At 64.8% G+C, this 24,330-nt stretch overlaps 5 protein-coding genes across 5 annotated transcripts; 2 read left to right on the top strand and 3 right to left on the bottom strand.

Moving 5' to 3' along the window:
* Positions 1 to 799: 799 nt before the first annotated feature.
* On the bottom strand, positions 800 to 4,301 carry MNEG_3772 (hypothetical protein; the record flags this gene model as incomplete). The annotated part of the gene is made up of 10 exons (XM_014047756.1): positions 800 to 962; positions 1,146 to 1,347; positions 1,585 to 1,712; positions 1,877 to 1,977; positions 2,196 to 2,281; positions 2,532 to 2,624; positions 2,771 to 3,035; positions 3,271 to 3,585; positions 3,814 to 3,994; positions 4,142 to 4,301. Coding segments are annotated over 10 exons (1,694 nt in total), but the record flags the coding sequence as incomplete, so codon positions are not given.
* Positions 4,302 to 8,044: 3,743 nt separating this feature from the next.
* MNEG_3771 (hypothetical protein) lies at positions 8,045 to 11,120 on the top strand (the record flags this gene model as incomplete). Its single annotated transcript, XM_014047755.1, has 7 exons — positions 8,045 to 8,134; positions 8,416 to 8,619; positions 8,897 to 9,091; positions 9,408 to 9,720; positions 9,924 to 9,961; positions 10,178 to 10,393; positions 10,623 to 11,120. 7 exons carry the CDS (start codon positions 8,045 to 8,047, stop codon positions 11,118 to 11,120), a joined length of 1,554 nt encoding a protein of 517 aa, XP_013903209.1.
* A 1,520-nt stretch (positions 11,121 to 12,640) lies between these two features.
* MNEG_3770 (hypothetical protein) lies at positions 12,641 to 14,157 on the bottom strand (the record flags this gene model as incomplete). Its single annotated transcript, XM_014047754.1, has 4 exons — positions 12,641 to 12,990; positions 13,231 to 13,459; positions 13,729 to 13,857; positions 14,068 to 14,157. The coding sequence occupies 4 exons, from the start codon at positions 14,155 to 14,157 to the stop codon at positions 12,641 to 12,643; spliced, it is 798 nt and encodes a 265-aa protein (XP_013903208.1).
* Positions 14,158 to 16,409: 2,252 nt separating this feature from the next.
* MNEG_3769 (hypothetical protein) lies at positions 16,410 to 20,771 on the top strand (the record flags this gene model as incomplete). Its single annotated transcript, XM_014047753.1, has 3 exons — positions 16,410 to 18,173; positions 18,499 to 19,105; positions 19,354 to 20,771. The coding sequence occupies 3 exons, from the start codon at positions 16,410 to 16,412 to the stop codon at positions 20,769 to 20,771; spliced, it is 3,789 nt and encodes a 1,262-aa protein (XP_013903207.1).
* A 131-nt stretch (positions 20,772 to 20,902) lies between these two features.
* Positions 20,903 to 23,348, bottom strand: MNEG_3768 (WD repeat-containing protein 74; the record flags this gene model as incomplete). The annotated part of the gene is made up of 6 exons (XM_014047752.1): positions 20,903 to 21,507; positions 21,675 to 22,047; positions 22,247 to 22,578; positions 22,808 to 22,872; positions 23,013 to 23,067; positions 23,285 to 23,348. The coding sequence occupies 6 exons, from the start codon at positions 23,346 to 23,348 to the stop codon at positions 20,903 to 20,905; spliced, it is 1,494 nt and encodes a 497-aa protein (XP_013903206.1).
* Between the last annotated feature and the right edge of the window lie 982 nt (positions 23,349 to 24,330).

Here is a 24,330-nt window from a genome sequence, read left to right as displayed (position 1 = left end):
GTCCCGCGGGCGTGACCATCACAAACTGCTGGTCTGACGAGAACACCCCCAGCCGCTGCATCGCTGAGGGCAGGGGCCCCTGCAGGGCGTTGCGGCTGGCGTCAAAGTGGAACAGCTGGCTGGCGTGGTCGGGTCCTGCTGGGTCCGGCAGCGCCGCCGCAAAGGCCTCCAGGCTGCCACCGAGCTGGTTGCCCTCCAGGCGTAGGGTGCCCAGCTGGGGCTGGCGGGCCAGGGCCGGCGGCACCGTGCCTGGTGGGCAGTCAGGGCAAGCAGGGGGTTGAGTGATTGGTGGGTGGCTATGGACCGGCAGGCGCAGGAAAGGGTCCATCGAGGATCGGTCAATGCATGTGCCCGGTCAAGTTCCAACTTGAGATGTGCCCATGCCGAGGCGCCAGCTGGTCACAGCCCCTGGGCCAAGAGCCCTGTCGCCTGAGGCCCCCCGCTACCCCGCTTCAGCACAGCCCCCGCACGCTCCAGGCCTGGGCCCATCATCACCCGTTAGTGAGTTGTCTGAGAGCAGCAGCATCTCCAGGAGGGGAGTGTCCCAGTCCGCAGGGATGGCTCCCGCCAGCTTGTTCACGCGCAGGCTCAGCATAGTCAGGGTGCTGTTGGGGCGCGGTTGAGGGCGGTCGGTTGGTCAACTGAAGTTGAGTGGGGTGAGGTTGAGGCGAGCAGCGCGCTGGCCGACGATGCGAGCCTGTCATCTCTTGAAGCACGCTGCCTCGCTCCACTCCAGCAGCAATCCGATCTCTATGAGGAGGGCCGCCCGGTCGTGGTTCCAATGAGCAGGCGTGCTCACCGAGACTTGGTGGCGCTGGCAGGCACTCCCCCAGTGAAGGAGTTGTTGCCCAGCCTGAGCTCCGCCAGCTGCCCGACCTGCAGCCCGCTGATGTCACCAGAAAGCCCCAAATTGCTGCTCACATCCATCACCACCAGGGCAGGTGGCAGTGCGGGCAGGGAGCCTGCAAGGGGGGGGGGCAACGTCATGGGTGTGGTGGCAAGGCGAGCTGGAGGCCGCGCCCTTCCACGGACATGGGACCTGGCCAGCCGGCGATGGCCCTATGCTCCTGCCTGCATAGTTCGCCGCCGCCTGCGGTTTTGTTCTCTGTGCGCCTGGATGCGGCCCCACGTTTCCACCCCTTCACCTGCCAACCGGTTGTAGCTGGCGTCCAGCACAGCCAGCGCAGGCGGTAGCTCAGGCAGCGGCCCCTCAAAAGCGTTACCGCCCGCCAAGAATGCCTCGAGACGCGGCAGGCGGGCCAGGGGGGGCACGGCCCCGCTGAAGCTGTTGGCACTGAGGTCTGTCACCCACAGGTTTTCTGGCAGGGGGGGCAGCGTGCCCTCCAGCTGGGGAGGGGGCGTGGGGGGTGGGCGTTGGGGTGCCCGGGCGTGGTGCGGGGTTGTGGGATCACGATGGGCAACGGGTTGCATGGTCCCACAATGCACCAAGTCAGGTGTCGCGGGATAGCGGGGTACATTTAGAGGTGCTTTTGATGGATGGAAAAGAGCAGGCTGCACGAGATGTGGTGTGAGCGCAATCTTCGGTGAGTTCAACTCCACCCTGCAGCACACACAAGGGCTCACATTGCAGGCGGACACATTGAAGACAATGGCGTTGGGGGGCACCGCGGCCAGGCGGCCGCTGAAGTTGTTGCCGGCGAGGTTGACGAAGAGGAGGGAGTCCAGGGCCAGCAGGCCGGGCGGCACAGGGCCTGGGGGCAGCGGAGGCGAGGACATCACGCAGCTGAGGAGAGGTCCAAGACTTGCGCTGTGAGGGAACGGTAGCACGATTACAAGGCTTCCAGGACTGAATGGCTGACTCGTGTCACGCTGCTGCTGGTGGGAACAAACCGCCGTGGCGGGTCCAGTGCCCCACCTGAGAGCCCGCCCTTTGGCCTTCGCTGGTTGCCGAGTGCCAGAGCAATAAGGGTGCTCTTCTGGTAGCTGTCCAGGGGCAGCGTGCCCGACAGCTCGTTCCTGGGGCGGGAGATGCGATGGCAGGGTTGCGTGGCCGGCGGTACAAAATCAGCCTCAAATCAGAGGTGTCGCACCTGCACAGAGCACAAAACACCGCCAGCTGCCGCTCTGCAGCAGGCTTGCACGGCCAGCTCTGTCTCTCCGTTGCTTAGCACCACAATCGTGGCTCGTCTGGTAGGCGCTTACGCATGTTGCCACTCCTCCCCCAAAATACCCACCTGCCGAGGTAGAGCTCCTCTACTGGCGAAGACAGCATGCAGGCCGGGACTGTGCCACTGATGAAGTTTGATGACAGCTCGTACACCTGCAAGGAGCATGGCGGGTGAGACGCGAAGGGGGGAGGGGAGCGACCGTGTGTGCGTGCGCGCGCCCATGGGCAACAGGTATGTGCACAGTTATCCATCCATGTCTCCACCATTGCAGGGCTCACAGCGAACGGTGCTGCCTGCCATCTGTTCTGCTTTGCCAGAAAAAACTGCAAAAATCTACTGCACATGCGCGCCCCCTCCTTCTTTGCTGTGCGCGGTTGCCTTCCACCTGCTGTGTCCCCGCACCTTGCGCAGGGGTGTGATGATGCTGCAGTCCAGGGGGCCCCCCAGCCTGGTGTTGGAGAGGTACAGCTCGCGCACAGGAAGCTGGGACAGTACCTGGGCACAGGGTGGAGATAAGGGGACAGCGGCAGTGGCAGGGGTGCAGGGATCAGAGGATGGGGGCTGCCATCAAGCCCTGGAGCCCTGACAAGCCCTGGAGCCATCGCCCTGACGTGCCTCGGTCCCAGCTGCCCCTCCCCCACCAGCAACCTCCAAAACACCGCGGTCGGCCGCGTGGCGCCGCGCACCGCGGCCACGTCCTTGACATCGGCCTGTAACTCGTTGCCGCTAAGGTCCAGCCGCGCGAGTGAGCCTAGCTGCGACAGCTCCTTGGGGAAGGTGGAGCACTTGAGACCGGCGTCGCGCAGTGACAAGCTGAGCAGGTGCCCCTCCGCATCACACAGGTTGGGCGGTGTGTGGCACAGGTCGCTGGGCCAGGCGTGCTTAGGGGCCAGCGCGGCTGGCGCACTGTGCGAATGACGGGTGTTGAGCGCACGGGCCATGTTGTGTGTGCGGGAGAGGAGGGGGGTTGGGGAGGGGTTGGCGTGGGTGTGGGCAGCTGGGGCCAGGTGCAGGACGTCTCCTGCACCAGCGCTCGGCAGCTTGTGGGCTCACTCCGCGCAACATCTGAGCGGATGTTTGTGGCCAGCTATCAGCAGCCGCGCGCCCCAGCACCCCTCTGCCGCTGCACCCCCAGCCGTACATGGTGGTGCAGAAGGGCGCCTTTGCGTTGGCGGAGCCGCAGCACCTCTTGGCCACGGCAGCCATGGCAGCGAGCTCCCTGGCATCGAGCTGCAAACCGCTGCCCGGCGTGGCCACGGTCACCTCGACCGTGGGGGAGCCCGACTCGCCCCGCAGCCGCAGCGTGTAGAGCCCTGGGTTGTCCGCCAGCTGCTGGGGGGACACTGCCAGCCACGACTCAGAGGATGCGGCGCTGTCGCGCGAGGCGGTCGCCACAATGCCGGCACCGCCGCCCACGTCACCTGGGCCGCCTGAAGAAGACGGCAGGAACAGGTCCCTGGCGCGTTGCAAGGGGGAAGAGGTGATCATGGGGCACGGGGCAGCGCGATAGAGGGCACCAGCAGGCGGGGTCAGAAGCCCAGAGAACAAGGGTTGGTTGCCGCCAGGCCACACTGTAACAAGGTGCAAGTCGGCCCCGCGAGCCACCGGAGGCCCGCCATGCCACCGCCGCGGCTCGTCGTTCGTTGCCCCGTCCTCTACCCGAGTCGCCCAGCCTTGGCCTCACATCAGCGCGGTGCCGCCGCGGGCGCGCAGCACCACGATGAGGCTCATCTCGCTGGCGGGAAGCACCCCAAACTGGTACAGGTGCGTCTCCCCGACAGCCAGCTGCGGCAGCGCAATGGTGCAGCCTGCGTCGCCGCCCTTGGCAATCGTGCCGTCCTGCGCCTCCGCCACCGGCACAACGCCTGGGAGCGAGTGCACCCGGGCGCCGAAGGGAAAGTTCCGTCTTGTGTTGTGATACAAGGCCGCTGCGCGCACCCTTCCCTTGTGGGTCCCAGCGCCTGTGGTGCACCCCACAGACCGCCCGGGACTCGAGGCTGCCGTATCCGCACCTGCAGGAAGCACGCCCGGCACGGGCTTCGGCGGCAGCTTGCAGTTGGGCTGGTCAGTCAACATCTGGGGTACCGGCTGCTCCTGTGCCGTGGAGGCTCCTAGCAGCAACAGCAGCAGCAGCACTAGCTGCGCCGCTGCGATCCCTGTGCTGCACGCCATTGTGTTGTGGGCGGCTACCCGCAGGCCTGCCACGCCTCACAGGCTTTGCCCTGCGTCTATCAGGGATCAATACGGTAATAGGCGCGGGTCACCGCGCTGGCAGCAGCGAGTGCCGTCAACGAACACCGTTGCGTTGGCCTGACATGTACGTGTGCGACATGTCATGCGATCAAGATGAGTAGATATATTATGATGTAAGATCCTGGGTAATGGTCCAGCTCCCTGATGATCCTGCGCATGCACGGCGCACTGGAGGTGCAGTTGGGGAGTTGGTGTGCAGACCGTACAGTACGACGACAGCCAAGCCCCGCTTCGAAGCAAGTCGGTGATGTCCTATGACCTGCACGAGCTCTTGTCTGCCTCATCAAGACTGCACGATTGCTGAAAGGCACGCACGGAGCCCGCACAGCAAACAGCACAGGCAGCATGAGACGCCAAAGCTGGGAGGTCAGGCAGGGGCACGGCATGGTATGGAAAGACCTGGCCTGCCATGGCTCGGCATGGTATGGAAAGGTGTGAAGATGAGTGAAGGGTGTGCCATGCAGGAATCATGGGCGTCAATATGCAGAATCCGCAACACCAGCAAAATGCTCTGGTGTGTGCACGCATGTGCTGGTGCGCAATGAGAGTCTGTGTGCGCGCACGCGCAAGTGTGTGAGTGTGCGTGCGTGCATGTGTGCGCGCACGCATGTGGGGTGCGGATGCGGATGTTGACAGTGCCCGGGCATGACAGCCATCTCAGGGGCAATGGCACGGGCGGCGGCTGAGCAGTTGCACAAGAGTCTGCTGGTCTGCGGGCGGTGAGGGTAGAGGTGAAACTGCGCACATGACACCTTTCCAGGCCGCAGCCTGCTGGACGGCACGCACAGGCAGGTGCGCCCGGCTGACATGACATCAGCGCGCTGACGGGGGAGGGACTGCGTGGGTGCCCTTGGTTCATTGGTGCCATGCACAAGCGCACTCACCTCACGATTAACCATAAACAAATCATACACCACTACCAGCATAGTCTTACGTGTACGCGCTTTCGCTGTTCTACCGCACCGTACCGGTATCGTTTACACGGTCAGGAGAGCTATTTTCATCAGTGTCGCGTCGCTCTTGGCGTGGACCCCTTGGAGTCGAGTGCATAGCACCGTGAATGAGTTTGTGAAATGCCGAGGTAGGCGCATGTTGAAGGAAACATCACGGGGGCGGGCGGGCCTTGCAACTGGGCGCGACTGACGAGCGCAGCGGCGCGCCGCATGCCAACAAACACGTTCTTTACGCCACCCTCCTGCCAGAGACAATCGAGCCGACTGCGTCGCCTGACGGCTAGCAATAATCAGCTCGGCAAAGTATTTACCCCCTGCTACCTTTGTGTGCAGGCTTGCTCTGCGTGCAGGACGACACACCCGCTGACCAGGAGCGGGCTGATGCCGGTTGGCAAGTCAGCGCTGGCCTACGTCGCCACGCCGTCGGCGGTGTTCTCGGTGTCACTGCCAGACGGCGCAGTAGCTGTGGCCTCTCAATGGGCGCGGCGCGACCTGTCGCCGTGGGCCCTCTTCTGCCGCGAACCATCAGAGCTCCTGCTCTGCCTAGGGGCGCTTGGTAGCGGACCCCGCAGTCACCAAGCCCAGGGGGAAGCTATGGGCGCCCTGGTACAGCTGACGTGAGTTCATGGCAGAGTGAACGTGCCCTCGTGGCGACCCTTAGTGCGGCTTCTTCTAAACTACTGCCTGCGCCTGCTCGATTGTGTGTGAAGCCCTCGCCCTTCATCAGGGGCTCACGCTTGCGCCCTTTCATTGTTCCCACACGTCCTGTTGGCTCGCCCCGTGCCCTATCTGCCCCTATGCACTCGCGTGCTCATGCGCCCCACCGCCAGCCTGGGGTCAATGGAGGACCCGGGCGAAGCTGCGGGCGAGCCGGCGGATGAGGCCAGCGCGGTCCAGCTGTGGCGGGGTGCCTCCCCAGCACGCACCGCCGCGGTGCTCGACACCGACAGCGGCGCGCGGCGTATTGTGCTGGCAGCAGGAGGCGGTGGAATGGCTGTGTATGATGCTGGGGCTGGCTGCTGGGCCAACGCCGGTGGCGAAGGCGGCGATTGTGCAGGAGTGCGCGTCCATGCCCTCGACTTTGCCCTGGAGCCCGCGACAGGAGCGCGCCTGCTGGCGGCCTCGGCCTGGCTGCCTGGTGCGGGGCCGCGGCTCCTGTTGTCACGTGGCATCATGGCAGGGGCGGCGCCGGAGGACTGCGAGTTTGAAATGCGCGCTGTACCGGGCGCGGACGGCGTGCCTGCAGGCGCATGCCTAGTGCGGACGGACCCATCAGAGCCGGCGCGGCTTTACGCACTCGTGGCGCCTGCCAAGAAGCAGCTTCCCAGCGAGGCAGCGGGATCCCTGGAGGCCAATACGGCGTGTGAGGGCGGCGCAGTTGACTGCGGCGGCGACTCGCTGTGGATGTCGCAGGACCTAGGGGCAACATGGACTGCCCTGGGCGGTGCGGACAGCGCAATGCTGTCGTTTGGTGTGCACCTGCACCTGAGCGGCTTGGCGTTGTGCGGCTGCGACACGCGGCCAGGGAGGCTGCTGCTGACGGGCAGGGCGGCTGGCCCGCACGCGTCAGCCCAGGTACCCATGTGCAGTGGCAGCCGAGACTGCGGCCAGGCAGTGGGGGCGCCCGTGGTGCTGTACTCGTCCGATGGCGGGGCGACATTTGCCGATGTGAGTGCAGCCGTGGCCGCAGCAGCGGAGCCGGCGGCTCGTGCAGCCGCGGAGCGCCACCGCCAGCTGGAGGCCCAGCATCCCGGCCGCGCGCCGCTCCATCACCACACGCACGCCTCCAACAAGAAGGAGGGCTCAAGAGGGCCGTTGCCGCTTTTCATCCACGGCGCGGCGGTTTTGGCGCTGCAGGATGGCCAGGTACTGTTCAACGCCGACCCTGATGCAGCACCTGAGGCGTGGCATGCGGTTTGCCAGCTGCCGGGGCCAGTGGTGGCACTGGCATCAGATGACGGCCTCTCATCACCCAGCGCCAAGCTGCAGGCGTAGCTGCGCTGCGGGGGGAATGTTAGTTTGGCCTGAGGCTCGCATTCAGGCCCCAGTTTCGGTTATTGTAGTCACATATGCAGTATTCTTTTACGTTTCCTCCTTGACACTTGCTTTTTTTGAGAAACCTAGCACAGTCCATTCTCGTCGTGCCATGTCCTCCTCGGTGTGCCGCCTTCACGCTTCCTCGGTCTGGACAGCTCCCTGGCAAAGTGATCACCCCCCTTGACGAGACACAGCACAGGCACAGTCACCTTACAATTGGGCATGATGAGGCTTGCCCGCCTTGTTGTCACGCGTGTTCTTTTCGACGCTCGCAGCGGTGCGTACGCTTTCGGACGCAACGGTCTGTGCGCGCGTACGGTTGTGCCGTGGTAACTTGCCAGGCCCAGTAGGCGCAGCTGTTGAGATCTGTGGCGCAGATATGCAACTGGTGGTCGTCATGTTCAGTCGTGCAGTCCTTCCCTAGCACCAAGATGTTTCGGAGGCATTCCGGGAGTCGCGTTCACGAGTCCAAGCATTGTTGCCAGGACGCTCAACCACGTCATATGCAGTCACAGTCGGAAGAGAGCTAAACAACAGCTCATGCGAGCCCTTCGTGCCGTCCTGTGCTTTCTTTCCGTGATCACGGTTCTGATCACCGCGTTCTTCAGCAGCCGTTTGCCGCCTCCGCGAAAGCGCATAGATCTGGGAAATAATAGTGTTCTTTATGCTAGGATGGCCGACCACCGCCTGGTCGTGATTGGCAGCGGGCTGGCGGGGCTGACGACTGCGCTTGAGGCAGCGCGCACCGCAACAGCACTCGAGGTGTGTGGCACGGTCGCCCACTGAGACCATAGAGTTTGCGGCTGACGTTGTGCAGGTTGCATGCTGCACATACAGTCAACCTTCTGGCAGGGGTGCCGCAGTCCACGCAGCAGTCCATGCGGGCTGAATGTGCTGCACAGCTTGAAGCAGAGGATGACGGGAGGAGAGACTGGAAAACCGTGCTCCTTGTGGCAAGGCCGCAGCCACACCTGCCTCGTGTGCCTGCTTGGCATGACATACATGCCTGTGAGCGTTGCTGTTCTTCCGATCTTGCATGCCAGGTGCTGGTTCTGGAGAAGAACCCGCAGGTGGGGGGCAACAGCGCCAAGGCCAGCAGCGGCATCAACGCCGTCAATCCCGCTGGGGGGGACTCGCCAGCCACCTATTCTGACGACACGCTACAGTCGGGCGGCGGCCTGAGCGACTCGCGGCTGGTGGAACGCCTGGTGGTGAGGGCCTCGGCGGCCAGGGCCTCGGCATTTGGGGTGGGGTGTGTGCCTGGAGGGCGGACGGAGGGGTGCTGTAGAGTCTTGTACTCGTTACGCGCCAAGGGCCTGCTGGGCCCCGGCACGGCGTCCCCCAGGACCGCGTGGTAGGGACGCGCGGCGCCGCAGAGTTGAGACAATGGGCGCGATCGGACCATTTGCTGCTTGAGCTTTTTAAACAAAGGCACCTGCGTCCCCGCTGGCGCCGCCACACCACCCCCTTTTGACCCGCCACACCTCGTACGTTAACCTGGTTACTGCCCCTCACTGCCTGCAGGCGTCTAGCGAGGACGCCCTCCGGTTCCTGGAAGCCCTGGGCCTCGACCTGTCGGTGGTGGTGCAGCTTGGGGGCCACAGCGTGCCGCGCACCCACAGCAACCCTTCCGGCCCCAACGTTGGCTTTGCCCTGGTGCGGGCGGTGGAGACGGCGGTGCGGCAGCAGCCAAACGTGCGCATTGTCACCAATGCCAAGGTGAGCAGATGCGTTTGTGCACCCAACAAGGCCTTGTTGGGTGCTCATGATGCGTTGTGGGCATGTAGTGCGTCCTGACGAGTGGCACTTCGAACGCGCGGCGCAGCAGTAGTGACAGCTTTTGCCGGAGGTGCTGAGCTCCCTCTTCCGGCGCTGCCTCTCAAACAACCTATTCCCCAAGCAACTCTTCATTCGAGCGCAGCCTGGACATGTTTGACTTTATACGAGCTAACAGCAATTGTCACATGTGATGAAGTCCATGCAATCAGTCTGAACCCCGGCCCTTTCACCCTTGCGCGCTCTGCCCTCATTTCAGGTGACATCGGCCGCCTACTCGGCCGATGGACGCTTGGCTGTGGGCTACACCCTTGGGCTCGTCGCCACCAAGCCTGACAGCGGCAGCGGGGGGGTTGGCGTTGCGCCCGAGGAGGTGACCGTGCTGTGTGACGGCCTGGTGCTGGCCACCGGTGGCTTCGCCGCGTCGCGCGAGATGCTGGCGCGCTATCGCCCCGACGTGGCGGGGCTGCCCACCACAAACGGGCCGTGGGCCACGGGGGACGGCGTGGCGCTGGGCGGCGCGCTGGGCGCGCGGCTGGTGCAGATGGACCAGGTGCAGGTGCACCCCACAGGTGAGGGGGGAGGGGGGGGGGCTCGTGGTTGGGGCTGCGCAATGCAGAGTGGCCCCGCGAGGGCGCCTGCTGGCGCGTTGTTTCTGAATGCAAGCGGCTGATTAGGCGCATCACGGGCCGACCAGTTTCAGGCTTTGCCAGTCTACAAACGGTGGGGCCCCTTCATGAACTGCCGTCCATCCCAACGCGTCCCCACCCTCCAGGGTTTGTTGACCCAGGGGACCCTGACAGTGGCACCAAGGTGGGCGCATCAGCAGCTGTGCATGGAGACTTCTTTTGCTGAGGGCAGCACCTCAGACCTGCGCGATTTACAGATGATTCACCTGCAGTCGCGGGCGTGCACATGGGTCTTGCTGAGCCGACCCCTGGTGACGCTATGGCCGAGCTGTCCAACATCCCAAAATCCCTGTCAACCCACTGTACATCCCTTGGCTGCTCGTCCAATCCAACCGGCCAGTTCCTGGCCCCTGAGAAGCTGCGCGGCTGCGGGGCGCTGCTGCTTGACGACTCAGGGCGACGCTTTGTCGACGAGTTGGCGACGCGTGACGTGGTAACGGCGGCCATCACTGCGCAGCCGCGCCACTCTGCCTGGCTGCTGCTGGGGGCTCAGGGCGCGGCCAGGTATGGTGAGGGCACTCTGGGCTTCTACAGCAGCAAGAAGCTAGTGACCAAGGTGAGCGGGGGGGAGGGGGGGCGGCTGCGGGTGCAGGGGACAGCCAGGGCGCAGGACAAAGGGGCAGCTCTGGTCTTACGCTGACTGGCACTGGCGCGCATCTTGCTACACCTGCGCATCGCTGCGCATCGCAGCGGCGCACAATGGTCAGTAGCGTTGCCCGCACGCATCACAGACGCCGGGTTGCACGCACGCAACCTATCTGTGGTGCCTCCACTACTGAGCGTAGGTGGAGAGCGCGGAAGCTGGGGCGCAGCACATGGGCGTGGACGCGGCGGTGCTACTGCAGGAGCTGGCTGCACACAACACCCTCGCGGACGCAGCGGCGGCAGAGGCCGAGGCCGCGGCCGCGGCAGCTGCAAGAGTTGGGACGGTTGACCAGGGAGGGGCGCACCCTCCCCCGCGCGATGTGACCGGCAAGCGCTACTTTCACGGCCGCGTGGACGTGAATGCGCCGGTGTGGGTGGCACGGGTGATGCCAGTGGTGCACTACTGCATGGGCGGGATTCAGACCAGGCCTGACGCCGCGGTGCTGGGCCAGGACGGGGCCCCGCTGCACCGAGTGTGGGCGGCGGGTGAGGTGTCCGGGGGCCTTCACGGCCGCAACCGCCTGGGCGGCAACAGCCTGGCAGAGTGTGCAGTGTTTGGTCGTGTGGCGGGGCGCGCCGCGGCTGCAGCCATTGTCAGCAGCACCCCCGTAGCAGCCGGTCAGCAGGTGGCCCTGTGATCCCTCCCGCTCTCATCCCATCCCAGCTGTGCATGTGTCCTGCGCAACCCGCCCACAATCAGAGGTTTCATTGTTGCATTTCTGGTGGACAGTTGCATACACAGGCAATTTGTACAGTTGCCGAGTTGATCACTGTGGCGGCTGTCAAGACCTGCAAGCTCAACTCAGCCGGCCATGCTGGCAGGTTCAACGATATTCAGTGCTTTGTATGTACATTGATGTGCAGGAGTTGCAATGTTACAAACATGATAATGGCACTCTCAAACCGTGCTCATGGAATCCCTTGGGCGCGCTGGCCGCGGAGGGCCGCCAGCGCCTCGACAACAACATCACCCAGTGGGGTGTGGGTACTGGAACCAAACATGAAATAGGGACAGCTGCAGTGCGACAACTGCAACAAGGACAGCCCGTAACCCGGCCAGCATAAGAACCTCGCTGGAACCAATCAAGTGCACACACGTTGCCGCATGTTTCAGTGCCCTGGGTCGTACCCCTGTGAACGGACAACACTCATCGCCGATGATGTGCCCAAAGATGTGGTGTTGGTGGTGCATTGTGAATTGGCGTGTGCGCGTGTTGCACTCGTGTAGCGCCGCTGATCACAAAGCTCACCAGGCATGTGCTGAAGCGGGTCTGGCCGCGATTTGGGCGCGGTGAGGTGTGGGTGTCATGCATGTGCGGCGAGCATGAAGCATAGAAGGATGGCGACGACGGGGAGTTGCCATGACTTTGCGAGAATGCTTGGCAGCATGCATGCTGTGCGTGTGTCTGCCTCTGGTTGAAACACCAGAGACCCATGGTAGGTGTCAAAAGCAGCTGGCGCTGCGGAGCCGTGTGCCGCCGTCGAACAGACCCCGTCCCTGAAAAGACATCGTGTCAAGCGAGGCGGACAATACAAAGGGCCTCCGCTGCGTAAAAGAAACATGCAGGGTTGCTGGCGCCAGCCAAAACCTGGCGCACAGTCTTGCTGCTGCTCGCCACCACCCGGGCCCGACACGGCGGGCGTCTGGGCCCCAGCGGAGTGAGTTGCCAATGGAAACAGGTTTGCGCCGTGTTGCGTGCGCGTGGGACGCCGATCGGATGCGTTCGGGCCCTTGTTCCCTGAGCTCCCCCAGCCCCCCCCCCAATGTTGCGATGTGAGATGTGCGTTGCCATGATTTGTTGGCGCGTCAACCGCCGTCCTTATCAGTGGGCTACCTTCAAGCTTGCTTGCAGCCCCACCAGCGGGCGTCATTACGCACACACTTGAGGCCTCGGGCACACTTTGCCCTGCTGTAGGCCTTGTCTTGGCACTGGTCCTTGCCGGCGCTGCTGCAGCCAAATCCAGTGCCACCTGCGGTGGTGGTTTCAGGCGGACAGGAAGGGGAAGTGAGGGTTTGGGCGTTCGGCAACCAGCCTACGCAGGTGAGAATGAAACACTACAGTGGGAAGCATAGCGACCGCAGGGCTGCTGGGGAGGTGATGGCAGCACAGGGGCGACCACCCACGACAACCTTGGCAGCACAACAGGCGACATGCCCTCACAGCACCCCTTCCTCCCAACAAGCCAGCGTTTCAAGCTTGGTGCCATCCCAGTTGAGCTCACCGCACTGATCACCAGCCAACAGCTGCTTTGTCCCGGTAGCATAACGCTTGTTGGACATGTCGCCGCCAGCCCCGCCGCCACCGCTGCTGCTGCCGCCCCCGCCGGCGCCACTGCAGCCTGGCATGTCTGCACGACAGGGCAGCTGCGCTCCTCCCGTGCATGTGCCCGAGGTGCAGCAGATGCGGTCCTCCACGACGTCCCCCAGGATGCTGCGCAGCCGCAGCCAAGCGCAGCCACCGTCGTTCCAGGCCTCCCCCTCGCCGCCGTGGTACTCGTGGTAGTTGTCTGGGGATGCCAGTGTTCAGGTGTTATTTGATCCCAGGGGGAGGGAGTCAGCATTGTACGCATGGGACACCGTCAAGCTTCACTCCAGCCTGTTGTGCGCGCGTGCTGCTGCTGTCACTATTGTATTTGAATCTCCCGCGAGCGAGTTAGGTGTGTCTGCCTGCAGCAACGCGCACAGCCCAATGTCCCTTCGGGCCCGCCGCCCGAGCTCGCCACCCTTGCACAGCTGCCGCCCCTCACCTATGGTCTTGACGAGCTGCTGCCAGGCACCGTTGCGCTTGATCTGGACGCTTTCAATGGGCACACGTGCATTGGCCACCTGGATCTTCTTGTAGTACGGGTTGCCGCCCTGGAACCCAAATTTGAAGGTGCTGCTGCCCACAGGGCACTGCACGGGCTCCCACTCCACCTTCCAGCGGCCGTCGCCGCCCTTCTGCAGGTCAACATCCCCATACTTGCACTCGGGACACTGGTCACTGTGGAGGGTTGGGGGCCAGAGTTGCAGAGAGAGGGTTCGCACCAGGTACCACTTGCATGCTGACAAACCTCACCGGCACAGGCAGGTTGAACGACAGGTGACTTGGCCCACTTTGTCCTTGCCAAAGCCATGGAGGCAGCCAACCCACGGATTTTGCGCGCGGCGGCGCACCAGATGAATCCAGGCTGCCAGTCTCGAGATATCGGGCTGCCTCCAGATCCAGATCCAGTTCCGCGAAAGCGCACGCACAGTCCACAGACCGAGGTGCCTGTGTACTGAGCAGAGTTGATGGCCAGGGGGACCCCTGCATAGCCGGGGCTGGTGCCAAACCCATGGAAGTGGAAGGAGCAGTGGCCAAAGCCGCGGTCCCTGTAGCCGTAGTAAGTTCCCTGTGCACAGAAGGGTATGGTGGACGTCCGCACAGGGTTGAGAGAGCGCACCAGGCACGTGAGCCCTGCATGTGCATGCCAGCGCCCAGGCACAGGCTGTTATGGAATGCGTAAGGTTTTGCCCCCGGCATGGCTGGTGGGAAGCCGACGAGAAAAGATGGCCAGCAGTGATATACAGGCCGAGTCCCGCTTGTGGCGTACGCCACTCACATCGCCGGCAAATGTGCTTCCAAATGGGTTGGCCTTGGCACCACTCAGCCACAAAGCGACCAGCGCCAGCGCGGCAAGGCGAGTCTCCATGATCCGGACTGGGGGCAGTCTGTCGTGTGTGTACGTTGGATGCGGCAGGGCCTATGTCAGCTTAGGTGCGCGGTGAGCTCTGCGACACCAGGGCCTGCTGCAGGCAGCCCCATGCAATGCGAGCCCGTCAGACGCGCCTCCGGCGACCCAGCTGCTCAGCCCACTGGCCCTGCCAACTGATACATGTGTTAAATTTTGGTGTGATGGCTTCATACACCAGGCTGGTGGTGGTGATCGGTTGCTTCGACTGGTGAGGTGTGGGCCAAGGTGACCCCACCCCCCGGAGTTACGCTTGCTGCCATGCCAGGTCCCCAAAAAGACGGCTGCTTAACGCACCTGAATCCGTGAAAAGTGCGCCTGGAGAAGCGATCGGGGGACCTTCCAGGGTTGCGCGCAGCTTTGACGGGCTGAACTGCTCAGGTTGGAGATCGCGGTGGCACCCCGGGCAAACGCGTCTACGTACGTGTAATTGGCAGATTAATCCTTTGTAAGCGCCGCGAAGGTCCTGTTCACCATTCGACCTTTTTGACGCACCGGTCACCCGCTGCTCCCAGCCAGACTGACGGACAACACCCCCCGGACGACTCCAGTTATTGAGATCCTTGGGTGACCGGCTCCCTTTATGGATTTTGCACACATTTACTCGTGAATAGCGCTTGTCACTTCGCCAGCGCTGTGCTGCTCTAGCCGGGGTTGCTGCGGCCTTGCGCTGCTCTGCGCACGTGTGCGCGCAGCCACCCCGCCCAACCGATCAGGGCAACCAGCGGCAGTCAAACATTTGGCAGGCGGGCTGCGGACGTGCCTGGCATTCGAGTGCACATTGTTGTAACCATGCTGACCATAACTTATCATATACACCATACCTGCAGTAGCTGTCCACACCCGGATTCCAAAGTGATCAGTGGCTGCGCCCTGCGCGTGGCGGCAAATGATGACCGTGCGCCCCTGTACCTCCACGGCCTTGCACCTCCGGGGGCAGCAATTTGGCTGGCTGGTTTCAAGTAGAATTCCTGCAATGCTCTCCATGCGCATGATCACATCGCGCTTTGCCAGCAGTGTGTGTACAAAGGAAACCACCAGAGACGAGTTAAACACAGGGGATGGGGTCCCTCCTCAAGCAAGTATTTTGATGCAAATAGCCAGAGTGGGTACGTCGGGGTGAGCGAAGCCTCGACCCAGGCCTTGTCCTGAAACCCCTGCTCATCTGCTGGAAGCGTCAAGGCACCACGTGTGGCCAAGCTGTTGACGAGCCCGGCTCACTGCTTGGCACCTGGTGATGACAAATCAACATACAAGCAATCAACATACATATCTTGGCACCAGATTCTCACTTCAACAAGTCATGCTCACCCTTTTGGGCACGCTATGCACAGATTGCGTGCTGTGCGACCCCTGCTCTCGTGTTGCTGAGTAGCTTGGGGTTCAGACCGTGGCGCGCGGCAACTCTGCGGTTCCCCGTCGTCTGACCTTCCCCAAACGTTGTGACATTACGGCTCAAACTTTCTTTGAAAAGCGTGCCTCTGCCAAGAACGGCGGGTTTCTTCCTCGGCATTGGCGGGCGCCATCGCAAGTGTTGTACAAGGAGATGTGCAAGGCGCGACTCCAAAGTAGGACTGCTTAGTGTCCCCCACTCTCAACCTCTATGTATGATTCAGTGTATAGTAGGGTACCGCTGGCGCGGGTACGGGCAGGAATATCCCCCTCGCTTTGAGCATACTGCTACTTGCCACATCTGCCGTGTGCGGTGTTGACGGTGGTGACGACGACTCTAGGCGCCCCATGGTAATCGCCCTCGTTACTGCATGCATGCTACAACCGAAATTAGATATAAGCCCACAGTGCATGTTTCAACACGAATCTTCCGCCCCGCCCGAGAACGATGCATGGGGGAGGAGTGTAGCAGGTGGGGTGGGTGGGGTGCATCACGGCACTTTGTCACCGGTTGGTGACGCAAATGCGATCTGGATGTTGCCTGCACGCGGCGAAGGCGTGCCTAACAAAATTATCAAGAGCGTTCCAGAAATCAACACGCATGCAATGCGTGTCCTTTGGCAGCGCCGGCCTGGGGCTGCAGGCTTAGCGTACACCGCTGCACGAGCGTCCTGCGAGAAAAGGGTGAGCATGTCTTTGCAGAAATGTTGCCGAGTGAGGACACGCTCCCCATGCTGTCTGGATAACGGTGCCGGCTGCTCGCCGTCCCTTGGATGGACACGCCGGCCGCCGCCTGTATGTTCGTGCTGCGGCGCTCACGCATGCCCAGCCCAGCGCCCCAGGCTGCCGGCGCGCTGCGTTTGCCTTTGGTGCAGGTGCTCGTATGCACACCTGTGCGTCACAGGCCGGGCCCTGCCTGGTGCCGAGCCCACGCGGAGGCAGTGGCGCCACAGCCCGAGTCCACGCACGAGGCCCTGGCGCTGCCCGCAGCCGCCGGCAGCACGCAGCCTCGGGACAAGCGGCAGGCGCGATGGGAAAGGCAGCGCGCTGCAGGCAAGCAGAAACAGCACCTGGAGCAGCAGCACCAGCAGCAGACCGCAGGCGCACAGGAGCAGAAGCAACGGCACCAGCAGCAGCAACAGCCGGAGGCTGCGCAATCGCTCCAGCGACTGCAGCAAGCAGCGGTCCCCTGGGCAGCGAGTCCAGCTGCCGCAGCTGTGGCGGCCGCGGCGGTGGCCGCAGTCTGCGCCGGCCGCTACGTAGTACCGCTCGCTGCCAAGTGGGCCGCGGGGCGTGAGGCAGGTGCCAGCGCAGCAAGGGGCCCGCTGGCGCAGCCGCCATTGGCAGGTGGGGCTGTGAGCGATCGCAGCTCCGGGGCTGCCATGCAGATCGCAGCAGCCGCGCCCGCGCGCCGTCCGCAGGCGCCCGCTGCGGGCCCTGCGGATGCAGCCCCCCTGCCTCGCGGGTGGTGGCGGGCGCTGCCGCGCGTCCACTATGTCAACTTTGGCGGCGCCCACGGCCTGCTGCCACGCGTGGCGCTCGACCCTCGGCGCCCCGCGCGCCAGCACCTGGTGGCATTTGAGGACGCGGCTGACGCCGACTACGTGGCCGGCTGCCTGCGCGACGCATTGGCAGAGGGGCCCGCGCCCGTCGGCGTCAGTAGCGGCGGCGGGGACGACGCGGCTGCCGCGGTGGCGCTGCAGGCCGCGGTGCGTGGGGGCCTGCGGCCGCGGGTAGTGGGGTCATCCCCGCTGCTGCTGGAGGATGTTGCGGCGCTGCAGGGCGCTGAGGTGGACGTGCTGCCGCGCGGGCGCATACGCCACGGCGCAGGCATGGGGCTCGAGGCTCTGGCGGCGCTGCTGCAGGAGGAGCTTGTGGGGGGAGGCGGCGCCGGCGCGGGCGGCGGCGCGGGCACACCAGGCGCGCCACGGTCCCCAACGCCTCGTGCGGCGTCCCCGGCAGCTGCTGCCCCCGAGCTCACCAACGTCTCTGGCCCCGGCAGCGCTGTCATCGGCAGCGGCCCGGCGCCTCCTGCCAGCGGCGGCTTTGTTCCTGTGAGCACCGACCTGCCCGACCTCCTGCTGCGCTCTCTGCAGTCACTGCCTGGCAGCATGGCGGCGGCCGCCGCGGCCGTGGCAGAGGTGGGGGCCACACCACCGCCACAGCCACGGCCACAGCCACAGCCACAGCCACAGCCACGTCCTCAGCAGCCGCTGTCCCAGCAAGTGGAGGCGGCCGGAGCTGCGGAGGCGGAGGGTTCTGCTGAGCCGTGGGGCTCTGCGAGCCCGGCCGGGGCAAAGGCCGACCTGCCAGGCAGCGCGCAAGTTTCAGGCACAGGCTTGGAGCAGGCGCAGGCGCAGCTGGAGCAGCAGCCCCACGAGCGCATGGGCGCGGGTGTGGGGCAGGCTCCTGGCCCGAGCGCACTCAGCAGCATGCCGCCCGCCGAAGCCGCCAGTGACAGCAGCGGTGGAGTCGCGCCCGCGCCTCGAGTTGAGGCCCCCACCAATGCGGCGATGAAACGCGCCCTTGGCCTCTTGAGTCCAACATTTGGCAAGACACCTCAGGAAATCTCGGCGATGCAGCAGGTGAGGCTGGCGGGGCGGTGCTGCGTAAAGTGCTGAGGTTCAGGTCTCATGTGGCGGGGCCTGGGGGGCACCATATTGGCAGATGTCCGTGAGCGGGCCGCCGCACTCTTGGCTTTGTGTCGGTGTGGTTCAGACGCACTGGGTCAAGTCTTCATTCAGATTTGGCCCTCAGGCAGGCCCACCGCGGCAAGGAGCCAGTTGCCCCAGGGTCCTTTGGGCCAAACAGGGTGGTCGGGCAGGGCCCATCGATCCCAACGGCATACGGTTATCGTGCCATGTGCGTCCCGGCTGTGTGATCACCCCTGCGCTGTGCTTCTCCCCTCAGGACCTGCTGTCGGAGTTCTATCAGCTGGAGGACGCCTGGCAGGAGGGGGAGGGCGGACGGGACGACAACGAGTGGTGGCTGGACAGCAAGGGCACGGGAGAGGAGCAGCAGCAGCAGCAGCAGCAGCGGCAGCAGCAGCAGCAGCAGCAGCAGCAACAGCGGCAGCAACAGCAGCAACAGCAGCAGCAGCAGCAGCAGCAGCAGCAGCAGCAGCAGCCACCGAGCGGCGCCCGCAGCTCGCCTGGTCCCCAGCGCTGGCCCGCGAGTGGCCCATCAGGTGTTGATGGCGGTGGCCTGGGCGCGGAGGTGTCTCTGCTGGAGCAGCAGCTGGGGGCGGTGCTGAAGCAGCAGCGTGAGGAGGAGGAGGGAGGCAGTGGCAGCTTGGGCTCCGGTGGCCGGGCCGCTGCACCCGGCCTGGGCAGCGCAGCACGCGGCCTGCGTTCCGTGCACTCCCAGCTGCAGGCGCTGCAGCGCCGTGTGGGCGACCACGTGGCCTCCCTCAGCAGTGTGGAGGCCCTGGATGCGGCCGGGCTGGTGGCGCCTGACGGCACCGTGGACAGGCGCGCAGGGCTGGGTGCCATGGTGAAGCTGCAGGACACACTGGACGGTGCGCGACAGGAGAGGGTGCTGCGGCGTGTTGGGCTGGGAGGGTACGGGGGAGTAGATTTGTGGTTATTGCTGAGGCAGCAGAGGATGGACGGTGTGGTCCAACACGGTTGCGCCCGCAGTGGAGTGTCTGGTGTGCTGTCATCGGTCCTGCAAGGGATGAAGCGCCGAGACACTGAATATCTGAGGCGATGGCCATCGTAGTCGCTGCCTCAGTCTACTACCCACCACCTACGCCCAACATCGCAGGCCTGAAACAGCTGCAGCGCCAGATGGAGGTCGCGGCCGCAGCGGCCGGCATGGAGCTGCCAGAGGATGGCCCACGGGCGTCTGACAAGATGCGGCGGGCCCTGGGTGTGACGCCGGAGGACGAGGCCAACATGCAGCGTGACATAGCGGATGCCAGGGCTGCAGCCGTGTCCGGCGCGGCAGGTGCCATCAGCGGGACGGCCAGCCGAAGCCAAACAGGCGGCCGCAGCAGCGCCAGAAGCGACGGCCCTGGGTTCAGCTGGCAGAGCAGCGGCGCGGAAGGCAAGCCGCAGCCAGTGCTCTCCGCTGTTGACATTGCTGCAGAGGAGGTGGGAGAAGCACCCCCGCTCTCTCAGACGGCACAGCAGCCGCAGCAAGTCGATCGTGCGCAGGCCAGCACCACCACCCCCACCAGCAGCAGCACCACCAGCACCACGAGCAGCAGCAGCAATAGCAATGTTGGCGGTGCAGAGGGTAGCCAGCGCGAATGGGGCTCCTGGGCCCGCAACAACCGCGCGGCTCGTGCTGGCGGCTCCATGTCGGCCCGCTCCCAAGCCCGCACTGGCACCAATGGCAGCGGCAGCGGCTCGGCACCTGGCGCCAGGCCCGACGTAGCATCGCCTAGCCGCCAGGCCGCCTCTCGTGGCGGCGCGGCCGCCGCGGGGGGTCCCGTGGTGACGGGGGACGGTGCCACCATTTTGAGCAAGCGCGTTGGCAGCAGCCGCGCCCCTCGGCCGCCCACTGACCCGCGCGTGCGGCAGGACAGCGTGCGCGAGGCCCTGCGGGTGGCGGCCGATGACTGGCAGGCCGCTGCCTCCGCACCCAGCAGCAGCAGCACCACCAGCAGCAGCAGCCTTGCCAGCAGCGGCGATCCGGAATTGGTGCCGTCCGAGCTGCTGGGCGGCTCCTTTGGGCGTGGCGAGCAGCCTTGGTGGCAGCGGCGCTTCTCTGCGCTGTACCTGCCTACCCTGGGGTACCCTGATGGCTCTGTCGGCTTTGTGCAGGCAGACGTGTCGCTCAAGGCGGGGGTGCGGGACGTGCGCGTGCTGACCTTTGAGGACCGCCACGACTGCATGCACTGCCTCACGGTGATGCGCGAGTGGCCAGAGGCGCAGGGCTGCCTCCTGTCCCTGGGCGCCATGCAGACGGCCACCCTGGAGCGCGACATTCGCGAGGCCTGGCTGGAGCAGCGCAGGCAGGTACAGGACCGCCGCTGGGCTGACGAGGCAGCGGGGCGCGGCGCCGCAGCGGGGCCAGAGCTCCCGGGGCCGTCCCCGCCCAGCGGCCTGGTTGTGTTCCGGCGAGGCAAGCTGCCGCTGCGCGTGGGCATGCAGCAGGAGGAATTCATGCAGCTGGTTGTGTACCAGGCTGCGGCTCAGGGCGCGCTGGGCCGCGTGGGCTACGACTTTGACGACTGACGCAGGGTAGCGAGCTTGCTGCCACTGCGGTTTCTCAGCCTCCCAGCACAGGATGGCTTGGAGTTGTAATGTCCTCATGTCCCCTGCAACAATTACATCGCCATAAGAGTCTGCAGGTTCATCAGGCCAGCCTATTTTCGCCGCTTGACGCCTGTGTGCCTGCCCCTGCCCGACCTGCCACCGCCACGGCGGCCGCCACCACCGCCACCGCGGCCCCGCCCGCCACCACTACCGCCGCTGCCACTGCCGCGTTGTTTCTGCTGCTGGGCGCCGCCGCCCTCGTCCCCTGAGTCGCTGCTATCTTCAGAGTCATTGTCAGAATCGTCCGAGCCGTCGGCCGAGCCCACATCCAGCTCCTCCGATTCCTCCGACTCCTCTGACTCCTCCGAGTCAGCCTCGCGCCGCTGCTTCTTGCCGGCCTGACGCCGCGGCTGGGGCTCCTGCCTGCTGCGATCAACCGCTTCCGGGGCCGCGGCCGCCGCCAACGGAGGCAGCCAGGCCACGGTTGTAAGCTGCTGCTTCGTGTAAGCACGGCCCAGGTTTGCGCGGCTCGTGGCATTGTGCACGCGCACAAAACGATCCAGCCCTGCGGAAGCAATAAGCGGCTCGCCGCCAGGATGAATCGCCAGCGCGCGCACTGAGCCGGCCGCCCCCTTGAGGGCGCCGCCCATGCGGCCTGTGCGCAGGTCCAGCGCCTCGACAGCGCCCGCGCCGTTGGCCGCCCACACGCGCTGCCCTGCCATGGGGCGCGCCAAGGGGTGGGCGGGTTGTGAGGAGAGAGTCGTCGTGATGTAGTAGGGGGTGCATGGGTGGTGCACTTGCAGCCCGACCGCCTGAGTGCATTCTGTACCGCGCCGTGGGTGCTGAAAGAAACCGTCACGGCGGCGTCCTCCATCCACGCACCTGCATCATCTACCGCCAGCGCAGTGACGCGCGCGTCCCGCCAGGCCACCTCCATCTGGGGCCGCCGCCCAGCCGCTGTGTCGTACAGCAGCAGCTTGTGGCTGGTGTTGCCCGCCACCACCACACGTCGGCCCACAGAGCAGCTGGCGTCCTCCCCTCCGCCAGCCCCACCGCCCCTGCCGCTGCGGCCGAGGTAGCCGCCCCCGCCGTCCAGGAACGTGGCCGCGGTGACGTGTGCCAGGTCCACGAGTCCGATGCTGCTGGGCTTGGCGCCCTTGGCCTGCCACGCGCGCGACTGCGTTGCAAGGTCCCACAGGCTCAGCTGGCAGCCCTCTCCGCCAACCGCCAGGGCGGCGCTGTCACCGCTGAGGGCCTGCGCACGTGGTGAGGGCCTCACGGGTGTGAGGGAGCTGCATGCCAGCGCGGCGGCATGCTGCCAGACAGCCGTGGTACTGGTTCACCCGGCCTGCTGCTGCGTTGCCTGTGTGACACCACAAATGCAGATCCCCAGCGCCAACAGGCAGCTCCTGCACTCCTGACTCCATGCAACGCCTGTTCAGCCCCGCGCGTACCGAGCAGGCCACCGAGGGCGCCGCCTGGAAGCTGCTGCTCTGCTCCCAAGCAGCCTGCGCGCCCGCCACCGCCGTGTGCAGGCTCACGCGCCCGCCCGCCGTGACGCTGAGAGCTCTGAGGTGTGCGGCGGCTGCCGCGTCTGCCGCAGACAGGCCGTTGCCGGGTGGCAGGCTCCCCAGGAAATGGACGCCCACCACCCTGGCAGTGCCCGGGCTACCGACGTTGCGCTGCTCGCCCGCTGCCTGCCAGGACGCCACCTGGGTTCCCGCACCACCGTCCAGGACCTGCACGCTGCCGCCCAGGCGCCCAGCTGCCAGCAACGATGGTGTGCCTGGGGCCAGAAATGTTGAGAAAGGCAAGCACCGCAACAAAGACGGGCGATAAGCACGACAGCTTTGACAAGGGGGTGCGGCAAGCACTGTGCGCACTGCACTCGCCACATCGCCACTGGGCGTCTAGAGACCCCACCCAACCCGCCACCGTTGTCCCATTGGCGGTAGTAAGAGGCGACTGCATCCAGCACGGGCCGCGGCCAGGCCAGTCCTCCGATGTCGCCGCACCTGGCTCAAAGGAGCTGGAGGTGCTGCACAGAGCCGTGATGCCGTTCTTGCGATCCACGGTGCCCCTGCGGCCAGACAGTCAGACGATGCACCGTCTTACTGACCGTACCAGAAACCAGCAGCCTACGTGCTGCCTGCCGGATGGGGCATGGGTGCACCCCCGCTAGACCCATCAACCATTTGTTGCATCCAGGGCGTGCCTCACCAGTTGGCCACTACAGCTGCATCGCCCCATTTCGGACCGGCCGGCACCTCCACCACTGTAGCGGAAGGACAAAGGGCGTGGCATATGTGTTGTACTATGAGATTAAAGGGCAGCAACACGGAAAGGGGGGAGGCGACGGGGGCGAAAGCGGCGGCGGCGTGTGCACGCGACCGCGGGCGGCGCAGGAAGAGTGGCGTCAAGAGCGTTGCAGCAGTGGCGACAAAGTCAATGTCGAAACGGCGCATATGGATGTATGCGATCCGAAGACACACCCTTCAGGAGCCCAAGCTCGTCTGCGGCCACCAGGCGAAAAGCCGCCGATGCTTGCGGTTCCATGACCCTTGCCGCAGCAGACTATCAAACCAGAACGCGTATTTGGAAGTGAAGAAGTTAACTCACAAACGCTCTGCGGTGTACCTCAGCTGACTGATCTAGGTTCACAAGTGACTGCCCCACTTGCTCAACAGCTGCCCAGCTCGCCAGCATGATTAACTTGAGAGCAGCAATCAAATGGCATGGTGCGCTGACATGTGGTCACACGTGTGCTGCGGCATGGCCAGTGCGGGCGTGGCGCAGCGCAGCGGCCAACGCGCGCCCCCCGCTGCTGGCCCAATCCACGCTCTACACGCAGGGTCATGCAACGCGCTTGCACGGCAAGCGTACAGTAGCACGGCTGGGGCCTACGCTGAAGCAGGTAGGGTCCTGCCTGCGAGCGATGTTTGGTGTGTACCTGCGTTGCCTATGCGGGCTGTAAATGTGGCATTGATGGCAGCGCCGGTGTGCGCAACATATTCAATACGCGATTGCATGTCCCATTTGGGCTTGCGTCAATTTTGCAGGATCGGCGCCGGAATCTGCAGCAGCAACGTCCAGCACAGAGGCGCAGGATGAAACAGCGCAGCAGCAACAGCAGCAGCGGCAGGGAGGCAGCGGCGCGGCCAGCGCCAGCGGCCGTCCCCCCCACATTGGCCTTGAACACCCCGACCTCAAGGCTTACCTCAGGTTCTTGGGGCCACGCACGGAGCGTGCAATGGGGTGTGCTACGGGCTCGCAGGTGCCAGGGGCGTACACGCCCTGAGCTGCGGCCGGTGCTGGCACTGTGGCGACGCCCAGCATTTGCCAGTTTTGCGGTGCAGGGAGGCCGAAGGTCGACCGCTGTGGGTCCTTGACGCACGCTCACTGCCACCCATGTTGTGGCCCTGCCCCCGCATGTTCAGCCACAACACTTCATTCAAGACTGACGAGGAGAAGCTGTTCAAGGTCGGCATGATCGCGGCGATGGACAGGAAGGGCAAGACCGGTGGGTTCGGGTTGGCGC

This window comes from Monoraphidium neglectum (assembly GCF_000611645.1).
Source record: "Monoraphidium neglectum strain SAG 48.87 unplaced genomic scaffold scaffold00490, whole genome shotgun sequence".
Taxonomy (NCBI): domain Eukaryota; kingdom Viridiplantae; phylum Chlorophyta; class Chlorophyceae; order Sphaeropleales; family Selenastraceae; genus Monoraphidium; species Monoraphidium neglectum.
The sequence above is the reverse complement of the archived record's forward strand: the minus strand, read 5'-3'. Positions and strand labels throughout refer to the sequence as shown.